Source organism: Prionailurus bengalensis, chromosome D1 (genome assembly GCF_016509475.1).
Source record: "Prionailurus bengalensis isolate Pbe53 chromosome D1, Fcat_Pben_1.1_paternal_pri, whole genome shotgun sequence".
Taxonomy (NCBI): Eukaryota; Metazoa; Chordata; class Mammalia; order Carnivora; family Felidae; genus Prionailurus; species Prionailurus bengalensis.
Window position 1 is genome coordinate 33,112,252 of NC_057346.1, and position 18,147 is coordinate 33,130,398.

General features: G+C 35.8%; 1 protein-coding gene across 1 annotated transcript in view; it reads right to left on the reverse strand.

The window, feature by feature from the left end:
* ARHGAP42 (Rho GTPase activating protein 42) overlaps positions 1-18,147 on the reverse strand; it is a 338,134-nt gene that overhangs the window by 224,806 nt on the left and 95,181 nt on the right. Inside the window, exon 3 of the mRNA XM_043579877.1 lies at positions 1,420-1,481. Coding sequence (XP_043435812.1) covers positions 1,420-1,481 — 62 coding nt within the window. The remainder of the gene's footprint in view (positions 1-1,419; positions 1,482-18,147) is intronic.

The window sequence follows — 18,147 nt, forward strand, 5'->3', positions numbered from 1 at the left end:
TACTTAAAAGTATACAATTTAGTCTTAAGACTCCAATCAAACTTCCCTCCAGAAAAAAAGCTTTTTCTGACCTCCCCAGAAAGGATGTAAGTCTCCCATAATGGTTCATATGTATCTAGCACAGATTACACTGTACTGGGACCAGACCATTGTAGGCTGATGTTTCCTAAAAAAATATAGTCATCCCTGACAGTCTACCTATTCTATCTTTCACATGGCCACCAAATTAATCTCTCCTAAATCTCACATTTGTTCTCCCATCCTTTTCAAAAACTAGCAATTTTGCTCTTCTGTAACACACACCAAAACTTTTTAGCCCACCTCTTACACCCTACTTATGACCAAAACTACCAGTCAATCTTCTAATACTCTCTGAGAACTATCTGCCTTATTCTACAAATATATACAGTACTTTCTCCCACCTTGTGGCCTCTTCTCAAGTTCATTATATGACTGCCAAGTAATGGTTGTGTGATTCTTCCTTAGCTCAGGCAACATTCCCTGTGCCAAGGCCATCCTCCTGAAACTGTTCTCCTTATCCAATTAGCAGAATGACACCACATTTAATGCACATTTAATGCACATATATACATATGTGTATACATAATTCCCCAACAGGATGGTGAAGCCAGTGATAAAGATGGCATTTTAAACAAGCCTGGAACCCTCACTGTAAGAGACAATCAACATCTTTATTACCATCAATACTTACTATGTGCCATGTGCTGCTGCAAATGCTTTATGACAATCCTGTGGGAAATGTACTAATTTTCCCATATACAAATGGGAAGTGAGGGTCATAGACAGAGGCCTTCACAGAAATTTTAACAAAATGGGTACAAAAATTATATTGGTAAATGGATAAATATATTATAGTAACTATCCTCTGATACTGCCACAATAAGTTAATCCATCAACCTGAAATGTTTTCCCCACTCTTCCCAGCCAAACAGAATCCTCCAAGACTTTAAGACCCAACTGAAATGTCACCTTTTTAAGAATTATTTGCTCCTTTTATGAATTGTCTTTAATACTTAGAATGTATCTTTATTATAACACTAAAGTTATTTATAAGGTTACTCAGAATGGGTTTCTAATGACAACTCAATATTTTTAATTCTCAAAAGAATTAACTGGAAAACAAAATGAATATAATTTACACCTGATGAAATTACACCTGAAATAAACAGAAATGGTATATATCATTAGCAATAATTGATAATCACACTCATACAGAAATTATTGATAATCATAATCAAATTATTGATAATCATAATCATACAGAAATATTTTCTGTAACATTTAGTACATCTATCAAATATAGGGTCTGGTATGGCTAAGTCTAATTCAGAAGGTCTGGTCTTTCTTTCAATATGTCCAAACAAAGTTTTATTCTGAAGAAATGGGGAACGGACTTACCAGTCTCCTCCTTTCTTCTTCTACTGCAATGAGTAGTCTTGCAAATTCCTTTAGTGACTGAGCTATTTGGAAGATTAAAAAAAAAAAGGCATTAACCACTTTCCATTGTTAATATCTAATTACACAGGAATAAACATTACAATGAAGCTAGTTATAAATATGTATATATTCTGTGGTTTTATGTTTCTATAAGCATAGAACACTATACATAATAAGATCTCAATGACTAACAGCTATAGATAACAGATATTTGCATACTGAAAATTAAAATTTAGCACATATACAGTATAACATTTTTTCTTTAAAGACACTAAGGAAATACAGTATATGTATGTAATGTATAAAACATATTAATAAATAAAAGTTTATGACTCAAATTGCTTCTAAACAGAATCCTACAAATAATGAATATATTAAATCTCTAAGAAGCAATAAATCCAGTACGATTTAGATGTACTTATTAGCAGCCAGTAATGCAAAGTCTGTTACTGACTTCTATCTAGAAGCTCAATAGTTACAGATACTTAAAACCAGATTCTCTATTCTGTATTACTCAGATATCAAGTTAGTTTAGATCCTGGGTAGTAAGTGTGTCTGGAAGGACTACCAGCATCAGCATTTGGGGAGCTTGTTAGAAATACAGACTAATGCCTCATCTCAGTTTCTGCATTTTAATAAGATCCTCAAGTGTTCGTCTGCATATTAAAATTGGGAAGCACTGTTTTCTTTTTTCTTTTAGCTTTTATTTAAATTCCAGTTAGTGAATATACAATATAATAATTATAATATATGTAATATTAGTTTCAGGTATACAATTTAGTGATTCATCATGTAGGTACAAAACCCAGTGCTCATCACAAGTTCAGATAGCTTTCTAAAGAATCACTGCTTTAGAAAGCTACCTGAAACTATACTGCCCTGGCTTGGAGAAAATATCAAATACTCCTAGAAACACTGGGAGAATAAACCAAAATGTAAGTCAAGAATTACAGTAACATATTCTTTAAAAATGTATAGTCCCAAATTGCAATTGTAAGACAGTAATTCATCCACATCAATTTCTATACCTTATACTTAATATAACTAAAGTTGGAATGTTTTGATTATAAAACTAATAAAACAAGTAAGGTGAAGGCAAAAATTATGTCCATTTAAGGTTTTTTTTAATGTTTTTATTTATTTTTGAGAGACAGTGAGAGAGAGACAGAGTATGCTACAAGTTGGGGAGGGGCAGAGAGAGAGGCAGACAGAATCCAAAGCAGGCTCCAGGTTCTGAGATGTCAGCACAGAGCCCTATGTGGGGCTCAAACTCACAAATCACCTCAGAGCCACGTTATAATGACCTGAAGTCTGAAGTTTAACTGACTGAGCCACCCAGGTGCCCTTCTATGTAAGCTTTACCTTCCCTTCTACGTCTTCATTCTTTAGGCTCCTTATGTCTTCCTACACCCATACAAATTATTAAAAACATTCTATAAGACCAGAAGTCTAATAAGTCTGGCATAAAGCCTATAATAAAAGTAGATAAGTGAGGAAAATAAATCAAGAGTCTCATAACAGAACTTATTAATAAAAAGAATATTTTCCATTCAAGAATTTAAAATTACAATCTAAGTTTTTTTCCCTCCACTCCTCTTTTTAGAACTAGTAGGCTTACACTAACTAAGCTGGTTTGAAATGCTATCACTATGATTACTTCATATTGGATTTTATTCACAGATGCCAAAAGAGAAATCAAAGAATTATCTGGGAGACTCAGATTAATCCGATAAACACATTAATGACCTTAGAGTAAATATGACACTTTTTTTTAATTTAGAAATTTGAGATTTTAATTTCTTCAAAAATAAAATGCTACAATACAACCCACTTGTGACAACAGTAAACTGAACAGAAAAACATTTTACAAATATATAAAAAGTTTTAAATGGAGTACATAATAGCATACTATACTTTTGTACTTTGGGTAAAGAAAGCATTCCATCACCCTGGCAACTATCTATTGCCACCGAAGAGTTCTATTGGTGAGCCTACAAAAATGTCGAAAAAATGTGGATAATGGAAGGAATTATCTACAGAGAAAGATATGCCTACAGAGAAAGAAAACAAGAGGTAATCAGTTTGGTCTACAGGAAATGGAAGCAGCAAGTACTGCTGAAGGGGAGAAAATAAGAGGTGATCAAAAGTAGTTGAAAGTCTGTTTAAGAAGTTCTTTAATCCCAGATTTCAAACTCAATGCCTCCTAAGCTTTTTAATTAAAAATAAACAAAACAAAAACAACTACCTTCATATGCTTCTTTTATGGGAAGATACTAGATAAGGCACTCTAACAACACATGAGAATAAATCAAGAAAAGAGGATATAGAATCTAGAAGTAGGGTATCCAATATAGCATAGAAAGCAATGAAATGCTCATGTCAACAGAGAGATATTCCAGGACAACTATTGTGTAAAAGGTTCAGACAGGATCTTATCTAGACTGGAGCAATAGGTTATAGCCTCCAAGAAATGTCTCTGGAGAATAAAAATGGAACTAATCAATATCCTAATGTATCTGAATGTAATGAAAGGAAATTTACAATTCTTTTAAAGAAAATTCAAAGATAATTACTAACCCTTGGGAAAACAGTTATTTAGTAACACCATGAAAATAAATTAAATAACTCAGTTTTAGTATGTGCAAAGTCACTATGATATAAAAATAACAGTATAAAATGAGAAGAATGTATCTAAAACTGAGGAAAAAATCAAGTAGTAGCAAGACAATCATGGTCATGAAAGAAACAGAAATGGCTAAAAGTTCAAAGTGGTCTTTGTGAGTAACTAAGTGGTGAGGGCTTGTAAGATGAGAGATTGATAGTTTTTGTTAAGCCTATTAAAAATCTTTGGGGCGCCTGGGTGGCGCAGTCGGTTAAGCGTCCGACTTCAGCCAGGTCACGATCTCGCGGTCCGCGAGTTCGAGCCCCGCGTCGGGCTCTGGGCTGATGGCTCAGAGCCTGGAGCCTGTTTCCGATTCTGTGTCTCCCTCTCTCTCTGCCCCTCCCCCGTTCATGCTCTGTCTCTCTCTGTCCCAAAAATAAATTTAAAAAAACAAAAAAAAAAAACAAAAAAAAAAGTTGGAAAAAATAATTAAAAAAAAATAATAAAAATCTTTAACTTTTTTAAATAATGAAAAATAACACATGCTATAAATGTTTTATTTTCCTACTAGCCTAAATTTTAGGAGGCTAAATTCACTTACTAATTTTCCCAGAGTTAAGTAAATATCTAGCACATAGAAGCCTGACAAGCCTGTTTTGTTTTGTTTTTTGACAACAGGTATTTTCAGAATAAATGAAGATGTAGCTTGACTTACTTTTTTAAAGTTTTTTAATGTTTGTTCATTTTTCAGAGACAGAGAGAGACAGAATGAGAGTGGGGGGAGACAGAGAGAGGAGACAGAATCTGAGGTAGGTTCCAGGCTCCGAGCTGTCAGCACAGAGCCTGACACGGGGCTTGAACCCATGAACCATGAGATCATGAGCCTAAGTCAGACACTCAACTGACTGTGCTACCCAGGCACCTCTAGCTTGATTTAGATTGGCTGGGGTACACTAGAACCTTCTACCTGGTCAACCCAAACAACAACCACTGCCTCATGGAGTAGTGTCCTAATAGTCCCAGGAGCATCATCCCATGACAACTTGGAAGTCCACAGGCTTCCCCAAGGTAACTGCTGCTTCAAGAGTCAATCGACCAGTTGCCTTAAGTCAGATTTTGGTTTTAAGTAATTAGGAAACTCAGATTATCGTTTTGATGTTGTACCTCCTTGTCTAAATATTAATGATGCTGTTTCTTGCTTTATTTGAATGGTGTTCTGGTCTGTTTCCCATATAAATACTATTTATAGACTCAGTACAATAATAGTTTGTTATAATAAGAATGTCTGAGGAGAAAAATTTGAACATGCAAAAGCAATTGCATGTCTGCTTCCTCCCAACAAAAACTACTCTCCCTCCAGCAGTTTTCTAGGTCTGTCCCAATTTGACAATAAGTTTTGTCTCTTCTTCTTTTGCTGATTTTTCAGGGAAATGACTTCAAAGAACTAAAATTGTTCTTTAAATAATATAGTGTCAGTTCCATAAAACTATATGTTTCTTAGTCCAAATGAAGATATTACTGTTTTTCATTTGTCCTACATGGAAAATGAACAGCCAGGAACACCATTTCATGAATTAGTATCAGTGACTTACTAACTTTTTCAACCCTTATCTAATGCTTTCCCTGAAGTCTTTTTATTTATAATGTTGAAGTATTGCATTAATAGTTTACAAAGCACAGGGGCACCTGGATGGCTCAGTGAGTTAAGTGTCCAACTCTCAATTTCAGCTCAGGTCATAATCTCACAGTTTGTGGGAGGACTGTGCCCCACATCGGGTTCTGTGCTGACAGTGTGGAGCCTGCTTAGGATTCTCTCTCTCCCTCTCCCTCTGCCCAACCCCCCCCTCCACCGACTCCATTCACATTCTCACTCCCTCTCAAAAATAAATAAACATTTTTTTAAAAAGTAGTTTACAAATCACAAAATAACAGAAAAAGAAGAGGAATTAATAATCCTACTAAGCAAGTATAAAATAATTCAAAGTTTTATTGTGTAAACTGGGTTTTCAGACAAAGGACTTGATGGATAGCCAGTCACTTCCTAGCCTGGCCCATCCTCAAAATCTAAAGGCACCTCTGACACAAGTCAGGTAGATCCATACTGCCAATTGTACCCCAGCAACTCCTCAGAGATGAGAAGCTCAGAGAAGAGTATTAGAATCTCTGGTGACCAGTACCCACAAAAGCCTTTAGAGACCATGAAAACTGGTAGGGAGTCCTGGGCACAAAACAAATTCCCCACCAGGCCTTGAGCACAAGACATATGAAATGATTCCTCCAGCAACCACCCATCACAGTGCCTTAAACAAAATAGCTATTGATGTTGACTGCCTGAGCAATTTCTTCTAAGACTTTACCTAAGTAAAATTTAAAAATGTTTTTTATTACATGCAAATTTCTAATTCCCAAATACATTTTTTATAAGCAATTATATGTGATGGTCTATATCTTATCAATGTTAATATATATATAAATAACCATTTCATTATCTGATTTGGGGATCCACAGTAACATCAAATATAACAGCTGGTCTTGCAATTACAGATTCTGCCCATACCTAGGTGTATGACAGGAACTTGATTAAGTGAGAGCAATATTCCAAAAACAATATTTAATACACAGTGGTCTTTCAATAGATGATTGTTAAATTAATTAACAAGTTTAATAATACATTTCCATAATCTCCTTGCTCTATAAGGAGAAACATACTGACTCTTATTCTAGGTTTCATAAAATATTATAAAAAAAGATAGGCCAGATACTTCAGAAAATTATGTTAGCTATCTACATTCTGGCCACCTGCATGAAACTTTCCTGGCTGTATTCACCATTAATAATCTTTCCCCTTCCTGACCATCTGGACCATGAGATTAGTGGAGAGCAATCAAAACACGGTTTCATATATAAATGTTAATTTTCCAACAAATTGTTGAAGTTAAGAATATTGCTGTAGGTTACCATTTTTATCTCTACAATGTGATATTGGAAAAACACTTTTGAAACAAAAGAAATCTATTACTCAGGTATATTTATGACAGATCTCAAGAGTATAAACATTCACAAAGACAACAATTGAAATATACCCACACATTGAGGAAGTATAATAATGGTTTCTGTATTTACCAATATCATAAATTCTAAAAAATTCCTGAGCTATCTAAAATATCTATTTCCTCACTCTATCTTTTTAGCAGGCTTAAGTTCACCCTACTACTTTTGACTGTGGAAAACCTGGTTAGTGCCTAGAAGACGGAATAAGAAAAAATAAAGAAAATTGTTCCTTGTTCATTGTTAACATGACTCCATCACAGTAAGTACTAAGCATTATACTATTAGCTTCCACAACTGATCTGCTTGAGCTTTACAAATTTCACAATTCAGAGATTTGAGAAAGCGTGTCTCTCTCACATCCAACCAACATTTGTATCATAATCAGATAATGATGTGTTAAATATTTCTCCCTGGAGTCTTCTTTTCTCAAACCTAAGCAGAATAAATACATATTCAAACAGAAGTACAGATCACAAATTCAGTGACATATACCATTATGTCAACAACATATTTTTCAGTTAATAAGTGAGCAAATCACCTATGACGATCAGATATGCTGATGAATAGGGGAGAACTGAGTTAGTGGGATTTAGACTTGGCCAAATTTCAAGGAAAACATGAAAACTTATAAAAGTCTATAAAGGCCAGATTGAACCAATCCAATCATTTTAGAAGTCCAGATAATACCCCAATAGTCACTTTACTATTCTATTTGGGTGGACGACATAGACTATCAAGGCCTTTCTTTGTATCCTTCTTGCACTTTTTTTTTCCACAGAGTAGAAGAGAAGCAGTAAAATACCAACACTTAACTGAGCATATGAGCCACAGCAGATGAATTTAGATCTGACCACATTAAAAAAATAAAAGTGGAATCAACGTACACAACCAAGTGACACTCCGCAATACGCTATGAAACTTGCAATGAACTAACAGGGTATCACAGCAGCAGTTCATGCCTGGAACTCCCACTGAGGAAGTTCTTTGAACCTTTAGAAGATCAAAGGTAGCACAGTAACTGAACAGCAAGCTTTGGTTCAGGAACAATTTAACCCATTAACAAAGCAAGAAAAAGGATCATTTTGGTATGCCTGGAAAAGAAATGATGTCTGTAAAACTGTAAGATATAAAAAGTGACGCCAACTCTTCACACAATATCAACTAGATATGGTGTGTCTTTGTAACAATTAACACCCTCCACTTGATGGGCTGTCTACTCTGTCTGCAATACCAAAATTATTTGCAACCACAAACTCTGGTTATTTTCTAGAAGTCACAACATCAAATAAGATTGCTCCACTCTATTTGTGGCTTCAAGCTCCATGGATGCCTATTCACAAAGCCAGTAAATTGCTTCCTAAACCAACAGGAGAAAAAAAAATCACAGGCCCATTGTTGAATGCTGGCAGGTCACTGTAATACACCCACATACTCAGAGGCACTCATCTTTCTTCTAACATTTCACAGCCCCTTGGAATCTTAAGGTCTCATGAAAACACAAAGAAATTCTAGTGATCTTTAAGGTAATTAAACTGTTCTCCAAAATGTCCTCCTGGTGTTTGTTTTGTTTTTTTTTTTTTTTTAACTTCCAAACCCAAATCAAAAAGATTACTATTGAAAACAAGTCCCTATAAACTTGTATTTAAATTCTTCTTTCATAACCTACCAATGCATACTTGTACAGTATTGCATGCAAGTGTATTAGTTTTTGGCAGACATGAGATGTACAAGTTGGAAGAACATATTAGGTATTATTTTGGTAATAAAAATTTATTTGATATTATAACATAGTTTGCTAATTAAGATATAAGAACAATAAGAAATGCATAGCCTACACAGGAAAAAGTCATAAAACCTTTATCAAGTTGACCATGTACTTTGCATAGAGTTAAAAACTGCTACATCTCTGCTTTATCACTTGTCTGTTACCATCAACTGTGCCATGTTTGTTCCATCCAGTACACAAATGCCAATCCAGACAAGACAAAGGGACAGAATCTTTACTTTGGAATCCATAATATCAAGACATTTCTTTCTACTTTCACTTGTTCCCATTTATTTTCTAACCATACTACCCAGATTCTTTGCAGGGGTTATGGCCAATAATCTAGTCTCCTTTTTAAGTTCCCAACTCCTGTTTTTCGTGTCTCCCTCCATACTTGGGTTCCATTCCATGGATCATTGGGTACTAACCTGTGCTATACATTGGCATATGAACATGGGTTCTAACATTGTCCACCACTGCACTTTTGGGCTGTGATTCAGAACTTGTGGCAAGATGTCTATCTTTTACTCTTTTCTGGTCTAAGGTGGTTTTCAGTCTGGTTTCTCTTATCCTCACTGGTATAACAATGGGACTCAAAAGAGGGTTTACACCTTTTGTAAACCAGGGACTTCACATGTAAAGAAGAGCTACTACCACTACAGCAGATCATTAGGATTACCTATTATAACTGAGAAGAATTAGGACTCCAAGATGAAAAGTCACAATGGAGGCACAGAAGTAATTCTATACTATCTTATCTAATGGTTTTTTCCTTCCCATATTGTCTCTGAATGAAGGTAGGGCCTTTTAGTAGTATCTGCTTTGAAACTGCCAAACTGCAAAGTAGTTTGAGAGTACTAGTACACACACACACACACACACACACACACACACACACACACACAGCATATACATTATATAATATTAAGTTCAAATTTTGGCAAATGAATACATACAAATATAGACAGCCTTTCAAATTTTACACAATTTCAAAATGTCATTCTAGCTGGTTTCTTCGAATTCTTCACACTATCTCATCACTTCAAATGAATTTCTTTTGAAGTACAAAGATGTTTTACTCCGAGATCTTGTTAATAAGTATTGTTCTGTATAACACAGTCTCCAAGTCACATATTTTTGTTTTCTTTTGAAGCATACATTTTAGAAAATGAAAACATGTGTTATTCTGATGTTGCCTTGTTTTAATATTGTTTTATTTTAGTGGTGTTTGACCTGTTTCTCAAAGCCAAAACAAAACCCCCAATTCAGAAGTCATTTTCCCCCAATATGTGGAGCATGCACACTCTGTAGCACCTCTACCAAGAGGCAGAGATGTCACACATGCTACCTCACTTAATGTCCACGTAATGATATGAGGTACTGAGTAGGTTTTATCCTAATTTTGCAGATAAGAAAATGAGGATCAATCATCACCTGGAGTAACTTGCCCCAAGTTCTCAGGACTAGTAAGTGGAGAAGCAGGTACTTAATTTTGATTGTTTTGTTCCTAAGTCTTTGTATTCCAGCAAACCATTATTGCCAAGGGAGAGGGAGGGGGAAGGAGGGGGTGCAGAAAGGAGGCAGGCAGGGAAGGTAATGCCAGTGTACTACCCCACTACATTACAGCAAAGAACAGGCTTATCATCCTTGAAAGTAAACAGTCCCAGAGCTGTTTGTGCTGAAGGGGTAATCAGGCCCCAAATATCCTGCATTAAAGGAACAATCAGTAATTTGTTACTGACAGCCACTTCCATCAAGCCTTCCCAATCCTTAGCACTATTAGGAACCCACCTCCCAGCACTTCTTCACATTCCACAAAGACGGAGGCACCCCATTCATACTCCTCTGTACCCAGTCCTCCTGCAACCACCCTACTGAGGCTTCAACATCCGCTTCCTTCCTTGTCCAATATCCAGTTTCTCTCTTCCATAACCTCTTAACCTCTAGTGACCTTCTCTCTGCGGTAATTCACACACCCACAAGGACACTAAGAGTTCAAGCTATCTAACCCCTTTGCCTTCTGCTTTTTGGCAATCCCTCTATTCAACTCTAGTGTACTCCTAGTCCTATTTCCCACAGTGGCTATCTAAAAAGAATTTTGTTTCTCAAGAACCCAGCCCCAACTTCCCCCTACTCACTCATACCAGATGGCCTAGTCTCCTGCTTCTCTGAGAGAAGTTTAAGACCCCTGATTAGCACTATCTTTATTCATTCTCTTCAACTTGCCTGTCTCAGAAAAGGGGCCCTCTTTCTCCCTATGAAGCTTCTAATCTCCCCCTTCCTCATCTCTAGCTCCATTTCTATAATTTCCATCATCACTCTTCTCTCCACACAGCTGTTTCTCCTCCTCCCAAGTCTACAAAGGTACTACCATATACTCCTATCCTCATGAAGTTAGAAGAGCAGGAACACCTGAGGGTTGGCAGAGGAGGAGGGGATTTATTTGACACATACACCAGCACTGCACACAGCTCTTTAATCCTGAGTACCTCACAAGGTGGTCTCAAGTAAAACACCCAAATGTTCACTCACCATTCTATTTTTCAAATAGAAACTGAAATATAGAGGTTAAATAATACCCAAGATATTATAGCTAACAACTTGCAGGATGAAACTTTGAACCTGCGTGAATCACATGAAATGTATCCATTTTCCCACTACTCCAGGCCTGATTCATGAAATTGAGCAAATTCATGAAATTCATGAAATTGAGCAAATCCAGTTACCTCCCAGGAATTTCTACTATAGATTCTGTATGCATCTCAAAACATAACATGTGTCAAAACTTAACTCATAATTCTTCTCTACCCTTGGGTACTCTGCCACCTATAAACACATAAATGGGCTCAAAACACCATTTTGTTAGCAACTCAAGCAATGGATTAACCTCATTCCTCCCTTCCACACATCCAGTCACCAAATACTGCTGGTCTTTCTCCTCTACTCTTCTTCCATACCCATAGAAGGATATCACTTCATCTCTGCTATAGTATTATAGTAGCCTGATTATTGGTTTTCCAGCTTCCATGACTCTAATTCATCATATGCACTAATGGTCAGAATAAAATTCCTAAAGGGCACCTTTGATTATGTCATTATTTAGCCATTCAAGGTTACTGAGTTGCATAAAGTCCAAACGTCCAAACTCCATATTGCAAGCAACGTGGGGCCTCCAGTATGTGACCACAGGTACCTTTCCAAGTATCTTAGCCTGAAATGCTACTATTTCTAACCTCTAACTTAGCACTTTGAAACTACTAGACATTCTTATGGTTTCCAATTTCCATGCTTTTCCTTTACCTGAATTTGCTAAACTGTGTGTTACCTAACCACTAGGACCCGGATCAAATAACCTCTCTATTCAAGCATCCTCTGATGTCCCCAGTCAGAAATCCCTTCTCCAGCTTTGGTGCTCTCGCAGCATTTTTGTTTTTACTATGCTTAAAGCACTCAGCACATTCTCCTTAGTATTATGGTAATTATATCATAAAACTATTTTTATTCTTACCCTCTATTTTATAAGGCTACAAGAATATTTTATTCACATATGCATGTACTAAATTTCACATAAGGTTCTTTGCACAAATATATTCATTAGTGATAGAGAATTCTACAGAATCCAAAGTCTATCAGTATGAACTAAGTCACACTTTGTGATTTTATTTTGAAAAGCTGATTCTTTTTCATGTCTGGGAAATCTGTAGAGCATCTACACTGGCCCATGAATGCCATCTCTCATTCTAAGGGTACACACCTGTTTGTTTTGCATAAACTAAAACTTTTTTTCAGGCTATGAAGGACAATATGGCAATAAATGACTGGGTTTCCCTACAAACATGTTTTCTTACAGCATTAGTGGCTCCACTGGGAGAATGCTGTACATTGGGGATCTGGTGATCCAAAAAGCACAACTGCAGTAGACTTTTTCCCCATTTTAGTACTCTTTCCAATTGAGCTCCCCTCAGTATAAACACTAGTCTATTGTGGAGAGTAGCTGTTTTCCACAGGCTTATCTCAGACATCATGAATCTCCATAAAATTAAATCTCCTGTGGAGATTTAAGGAATATCCATATAGGTAAAGCCTCTTCCTCCCAGGAGATTCAACCTTCATTCAATTCTAGGGTACAGATCAAGAATCAAATTTTTAAAGCTTCCCATAGTTGATTCTGATGCCAGGCAGTTTGGCAACTATTGGCTTTTGTGGAAGGCAGGCAGGGGGAGATTGCATGAAGAATTAAGAGTTAAAACTATATTTAAATACAAAACAGTATATATTTTAATAAGATTTGTAAGAATTATCTCTACTTCCTCCTTGAAGCTTATCAGTATTTTTCAGTGGCAGGAATAAGTAGTACTCTTGGCCCTCATGGTTATGGAGGAAACAAGACATTCTCTTTCAGTCCCAAGAATGAAGCATGACCTGAAAGCTCTTCTTTCCACATCGCTCAAAATCATGACTCAGCAACTATTTTGAATTCTATGTCAGAGAAATTACCCAGAATTAGCCCTTTTGTCCAGACACATATTCCTAGATTAGTTTATAAGGCAAGACTTTTTTTTTAGGCCTATTTTTCAACTCTTTTGCTTTCTAATTTCTCCCTCTATAGTCTGTTTCTTCCCCACAGCCACCAAATCTCTCTTCAGTGTTCATATGATTGCCATTGTCTTTGTCAATGAGTCTTCCAATAATCTCTGGGTGTTCATGTCCTGCCTCCTAACTCACTTATTTCAAACACAGTTTCTAGAACTGTTGCCTTTCTGGTCCAAACATTTTATGTCAAAACTGAAACTGTGCTTTTATTATTTCATTCACATTTAGAAATGTTCTCTCTTGGTCCATAAAAGATTTGCTGAGGAAGGCAATCTTTGACTCACTCTGGCAAATACTTCCATGCTATAATTTATCACATATACAGATGCCAGAATAAACCTCCTAAAGGGCAACTTCAATCAAAAGCCTTAAGTGTCTCTTGAGAATATACAAATGAAACTTTAGACTATGTGGCAAAGCCCTCTAACATATTCTCTGGCTCTCAATTCTTGTACTCCAGCTGAAAAAGGATATTACACCTTCACTTTCCTCAAGACTGCACATATCAAGACAATGAACCTTCAAGTGCACAGACTAAATATGCCCAAGCAAGGGAAGAAATCCAATGGTCTAGAGCAGAAGGATGCAGTGAAGAAATACTTTAACATCTAAATGTTTCAGAAAAAAATCTAGTGCTTACAAGCTAGCATGGCTCAGAAGTATTTTCTACCCTTATGGCTTTTGCATCAAGGTTTCTAATCTAGAAATAGGTCAGTGTTTTCATGGTCAGGTAAATTTGATTGATGACACTGATAACGAAAGATAAAATAATTGGCTCATTTTACAAGCAGTTTGCAGTAATGCCATGATCTTAAAATTAGCTGTCTCTGTATTAAAAACACTTAATTTTTTAAACAATCTCCTTTTTTATCTCCTTTTTTATAGCATTTATCAGTCTAACTTAATATATAGTGAACCTATACATTTTACCATCTAACTCCTCTGACAAACCCCCATTAGGGTGGGGATTATTTTTCTGCTTTGCACAATGATGTGTTTTTAGCATTCAAAACAGTGTCTGACATATCACAAGTGCTTGATAAGGCTTTACTGAATAAATGAACGAATGAATGAACGAATAAACAAAACCCAAGAGTGAAAGTTCCTGTCCTAGGAGCCAGGCAATCAAGGTTCTAACTACTGTGACTTTAACAAATCATTCCGCCTGTTTCTAAAGCAAAATGATAGCTCCCATGTTCTTCAAGGTCTCTTTACACTCTAAGATACTAAACTTGGGATTGAAACCAAGCCATTTCTAAGTAAGAAGTAGCATTTACTGATAATTCAAAATATATATAGATATATATATAGAGAGAGAGATAGATATATAGACAATAGTCTGTGCAACTTCCCACCCTCCCACCTCCACATGTACATGAAGAAGGTATGAGATCATTATAGTACTAAAGAAATGCAGCTTCCAGACAAAGATATAAACTACTCCACACCAAGAAAACTGAGATAAAATATTATCTTCAAAATATGTTTTCAAAGCAGACTATCTTCAACATGAGCAGATAAACTCCAGTAAGTAAACTAGGAAATTACCAACAAACCGTAAACTATGTACTTAACACATACTCAGGCCACCACTTACCTTTATGGTACCTGATGTTTACCAATAGGCGATAAAACATCTTTATGTTATCATGCAATAAATTAGGGAAAAAAACATCATTGTGGGTATGTCATGGTTCAGGCTTACAATAACAAGCCAACCAATATGATTCCAATTTTACTAAGACATTCTATTTACACAGAAAATAAAAGAGATGCACTCTAACTGGCTCTGTTGGTCAATGCAAGTGTATTAAAAGAAAAACATAGGTATCATACCCATAAGTTACATTATTAAAGTCAGGCTACCCATGCCCCATTTTCTCCTGGGCACAAACCCAGAGATACAGCCAAGTAAAACATTTTTTAAAAAAGGTCATCCGGGGCAGCCTTCTTAAATCTTCCATAAGGCAGTCAGATTAACCTTTTTAAAATGCAAATATCATATCATTGCTCTGATTAACACACTGCAATGCTTCTCACTACCTTTAGGCTAAAATTGTACATCCCCTAACATATTAGGTCTTATCTACCTGCCCATAATCTTCACACATGCCATTTTCCCCTCGGGTGTCCCATTTTATAGTGCCTTAGACTTAGTTGGCACTCAGGTACTTATTGAGTTTTACTGACAGGAAATACAGGCATAAACAGGCTAAAAAGAGTAGAAGAAAGGTACAAAAGCAAGTTCCTGAGTCTAATCTCTGATCCTTTTACTTATTAAAGTAACCAGCTTAGGTCCAATGAAGGAGTCATTCATGCTAAAACCCCAAGTTAGCAAATGAAAACTTAAGTTTCTATACCTGCTCTCTGAGAAAAAGAAGGCCTAAGTCAACCAACCTTTGCTTGTTTGCTTAGCACAAGTTACCTAACACAACTCCAAAACTTTCCTTTTCTCCATATAAGGAGAATAACCCTGCTTTAACCAATCAGCAAGTTCCCAGTGCAATTTCTTTGCTCTTGTTCACTTTGGTCTAAAAATCTCTTGCCTTGTACAAGCTCTTCAGATCTCCTTTCTATCTGCTAGATTGGATGCTGCCTGATTCATGAATTGCTGAATAAAGCCAATAAGATAGTAGATCTTTAAAATCTACTCAGTTAAATTTTATTCAACACAATTTGGGTTATTGCCCTTATAAAGGAGGCAAAAACAAACTATTAATTGTTGATTAGCCATGGCTGCCTCACTGCAGTTCACTTTATACAGTAGATGCTCTGAGTCAAGCAACCCAACTTTTCCACCTCTACGTATGAACATGAACACAAAAGCACCAAGAGTACTGACTTTAGGGATACCAATATATTGTAGAGTAGACAAATTCACAAATACAGAATTTGTGAATAATGAGGCTCAACTATATGTTCCTGCATCGCAAGTTATATAGGGCTATGGCATTTATTTCACTGTCTAGTTATTTTGCTGGGATTTGAGCTATTCTAAGTCACTAATCACAGATAAAAGTCTTTTCCCTCTCTATCCACTCACATTGTAATTAGCCTTCTTTAAGTTATGTTGTCTTAAAAGGAGTATATTGCTGCCATGTTAGCCTCTAATTCAGTGAGGACCCACCAGGTCCTCAGGGATTGGCACAGAGTCACCTAACATAACAGTCAACAAACACTAAATAAATTAAAGAATACAAAAATCCTTAGCTCTGGTTTGAAATATTCAAAAATACTACAAAATTTGTTCTAAATGATTCTCAAGTACATGCGAAAGTTAGATGTATGTATATGTCTGTATAAAACTTAGCTTATTACTATATTGAAAAGAATCATGCTAGACATATCCAAATACATATTTTATTGTTTAATATATGACACTAAAATTCTATTTATGTACCTTATAATGATGTTTCTATAAAGGTTCACTAGGTTTTACAAGGGAACTATCCATGAAATAAATATTTACTAAGCTTCTACTGAATATAAAGCACTTAAGTACTATGCAGGAATAGAAATGTGAGTAAAACTTTCTAACCTCGAAGAGCATACACTTTTCTTTCACAAAAGAAAAAAAAGGGGAGTTTCATGGAATTAATGTAGACCAGTAAGTTAAGACAAATTTTTTTTCTTTGAAACATGGGACTTGTGATATGTTTCAGGTTGTTTTTCAGAGCCTGAAATTTAAAATAAGCCCTTCAATTTCAAATTAAATCAAATTGCATTCTTTAAAACACAGAGCTAATATGATGAAAATCTCTCTCAAGTGGCATGTTTTTTTAAAGACAGGAACTCCACCTGAAATAAGCAACTTTCCCAGCTGTTTCAATTCTTAATTGTGGGTGGTTTCTGTGTGGGTGCAAAAATAGGGTGGTTAAAAAAAGTGGAAAACAATAATTCAATTGTCCAACTGAGAGCCATTAAGAAGTAAAATATGCTTCCTCTACAGAGTTCAAAAGAAAATGTTATTTGTATAAACAATTTAGGCATTTGGAAATGTTCCACTTTAATAGATGACTTCCTGATTTATATAACCACATTTAAGTCAGTTGTAATGAGGGTTTATAATAAGTAATAGATTCTCTTTTGATTCAGCAAATGAGAAGGTAATCTGTTTCCTAGGTTTAATAAAAATCACAGGTCTCTTTGGAAGAGTTCTGTTGTAGTTGGTAATGACATTGTCTCTGGTTTGCAAATGTTTTTTCCTAAGAAATGCTCAAGAAAAGTTGAATGGCCACACTCCATCTTAAAATATTAATAATATCTGTATGGATGAATATTTACAGCTCATCACCAAATTCTGAAGAAAACCTTTCCAGAAAGTATTTCATAATTTAATACTTTAAAAGATGAATTTTACTGGGGCATCTGGGTGGCTCAGTAGATAAAGCATCCAACTTTGGCTCAGGTCATGATCTCACAGTTCCTGAGTTCGAGCCCCACATCAGGCTCCACACTAATAGTTCGGAGCCTGCTTGGGATTCTCTCTCCCCTCCTCTCTCTGCCCCTTCCCCACACACACGTTCCTTCTCTCCTCTCAAAATAAATAATAAACTTTAAAGGTTTAATTTTATTAGTTTAAGTTGAAGACAATAGGTTCTTTTTTAGTTAAAATCATTTATGATCTTTTAAGTACATTTCCTGGGTTTATAAATATACCAGTTATTATTTTTAACCT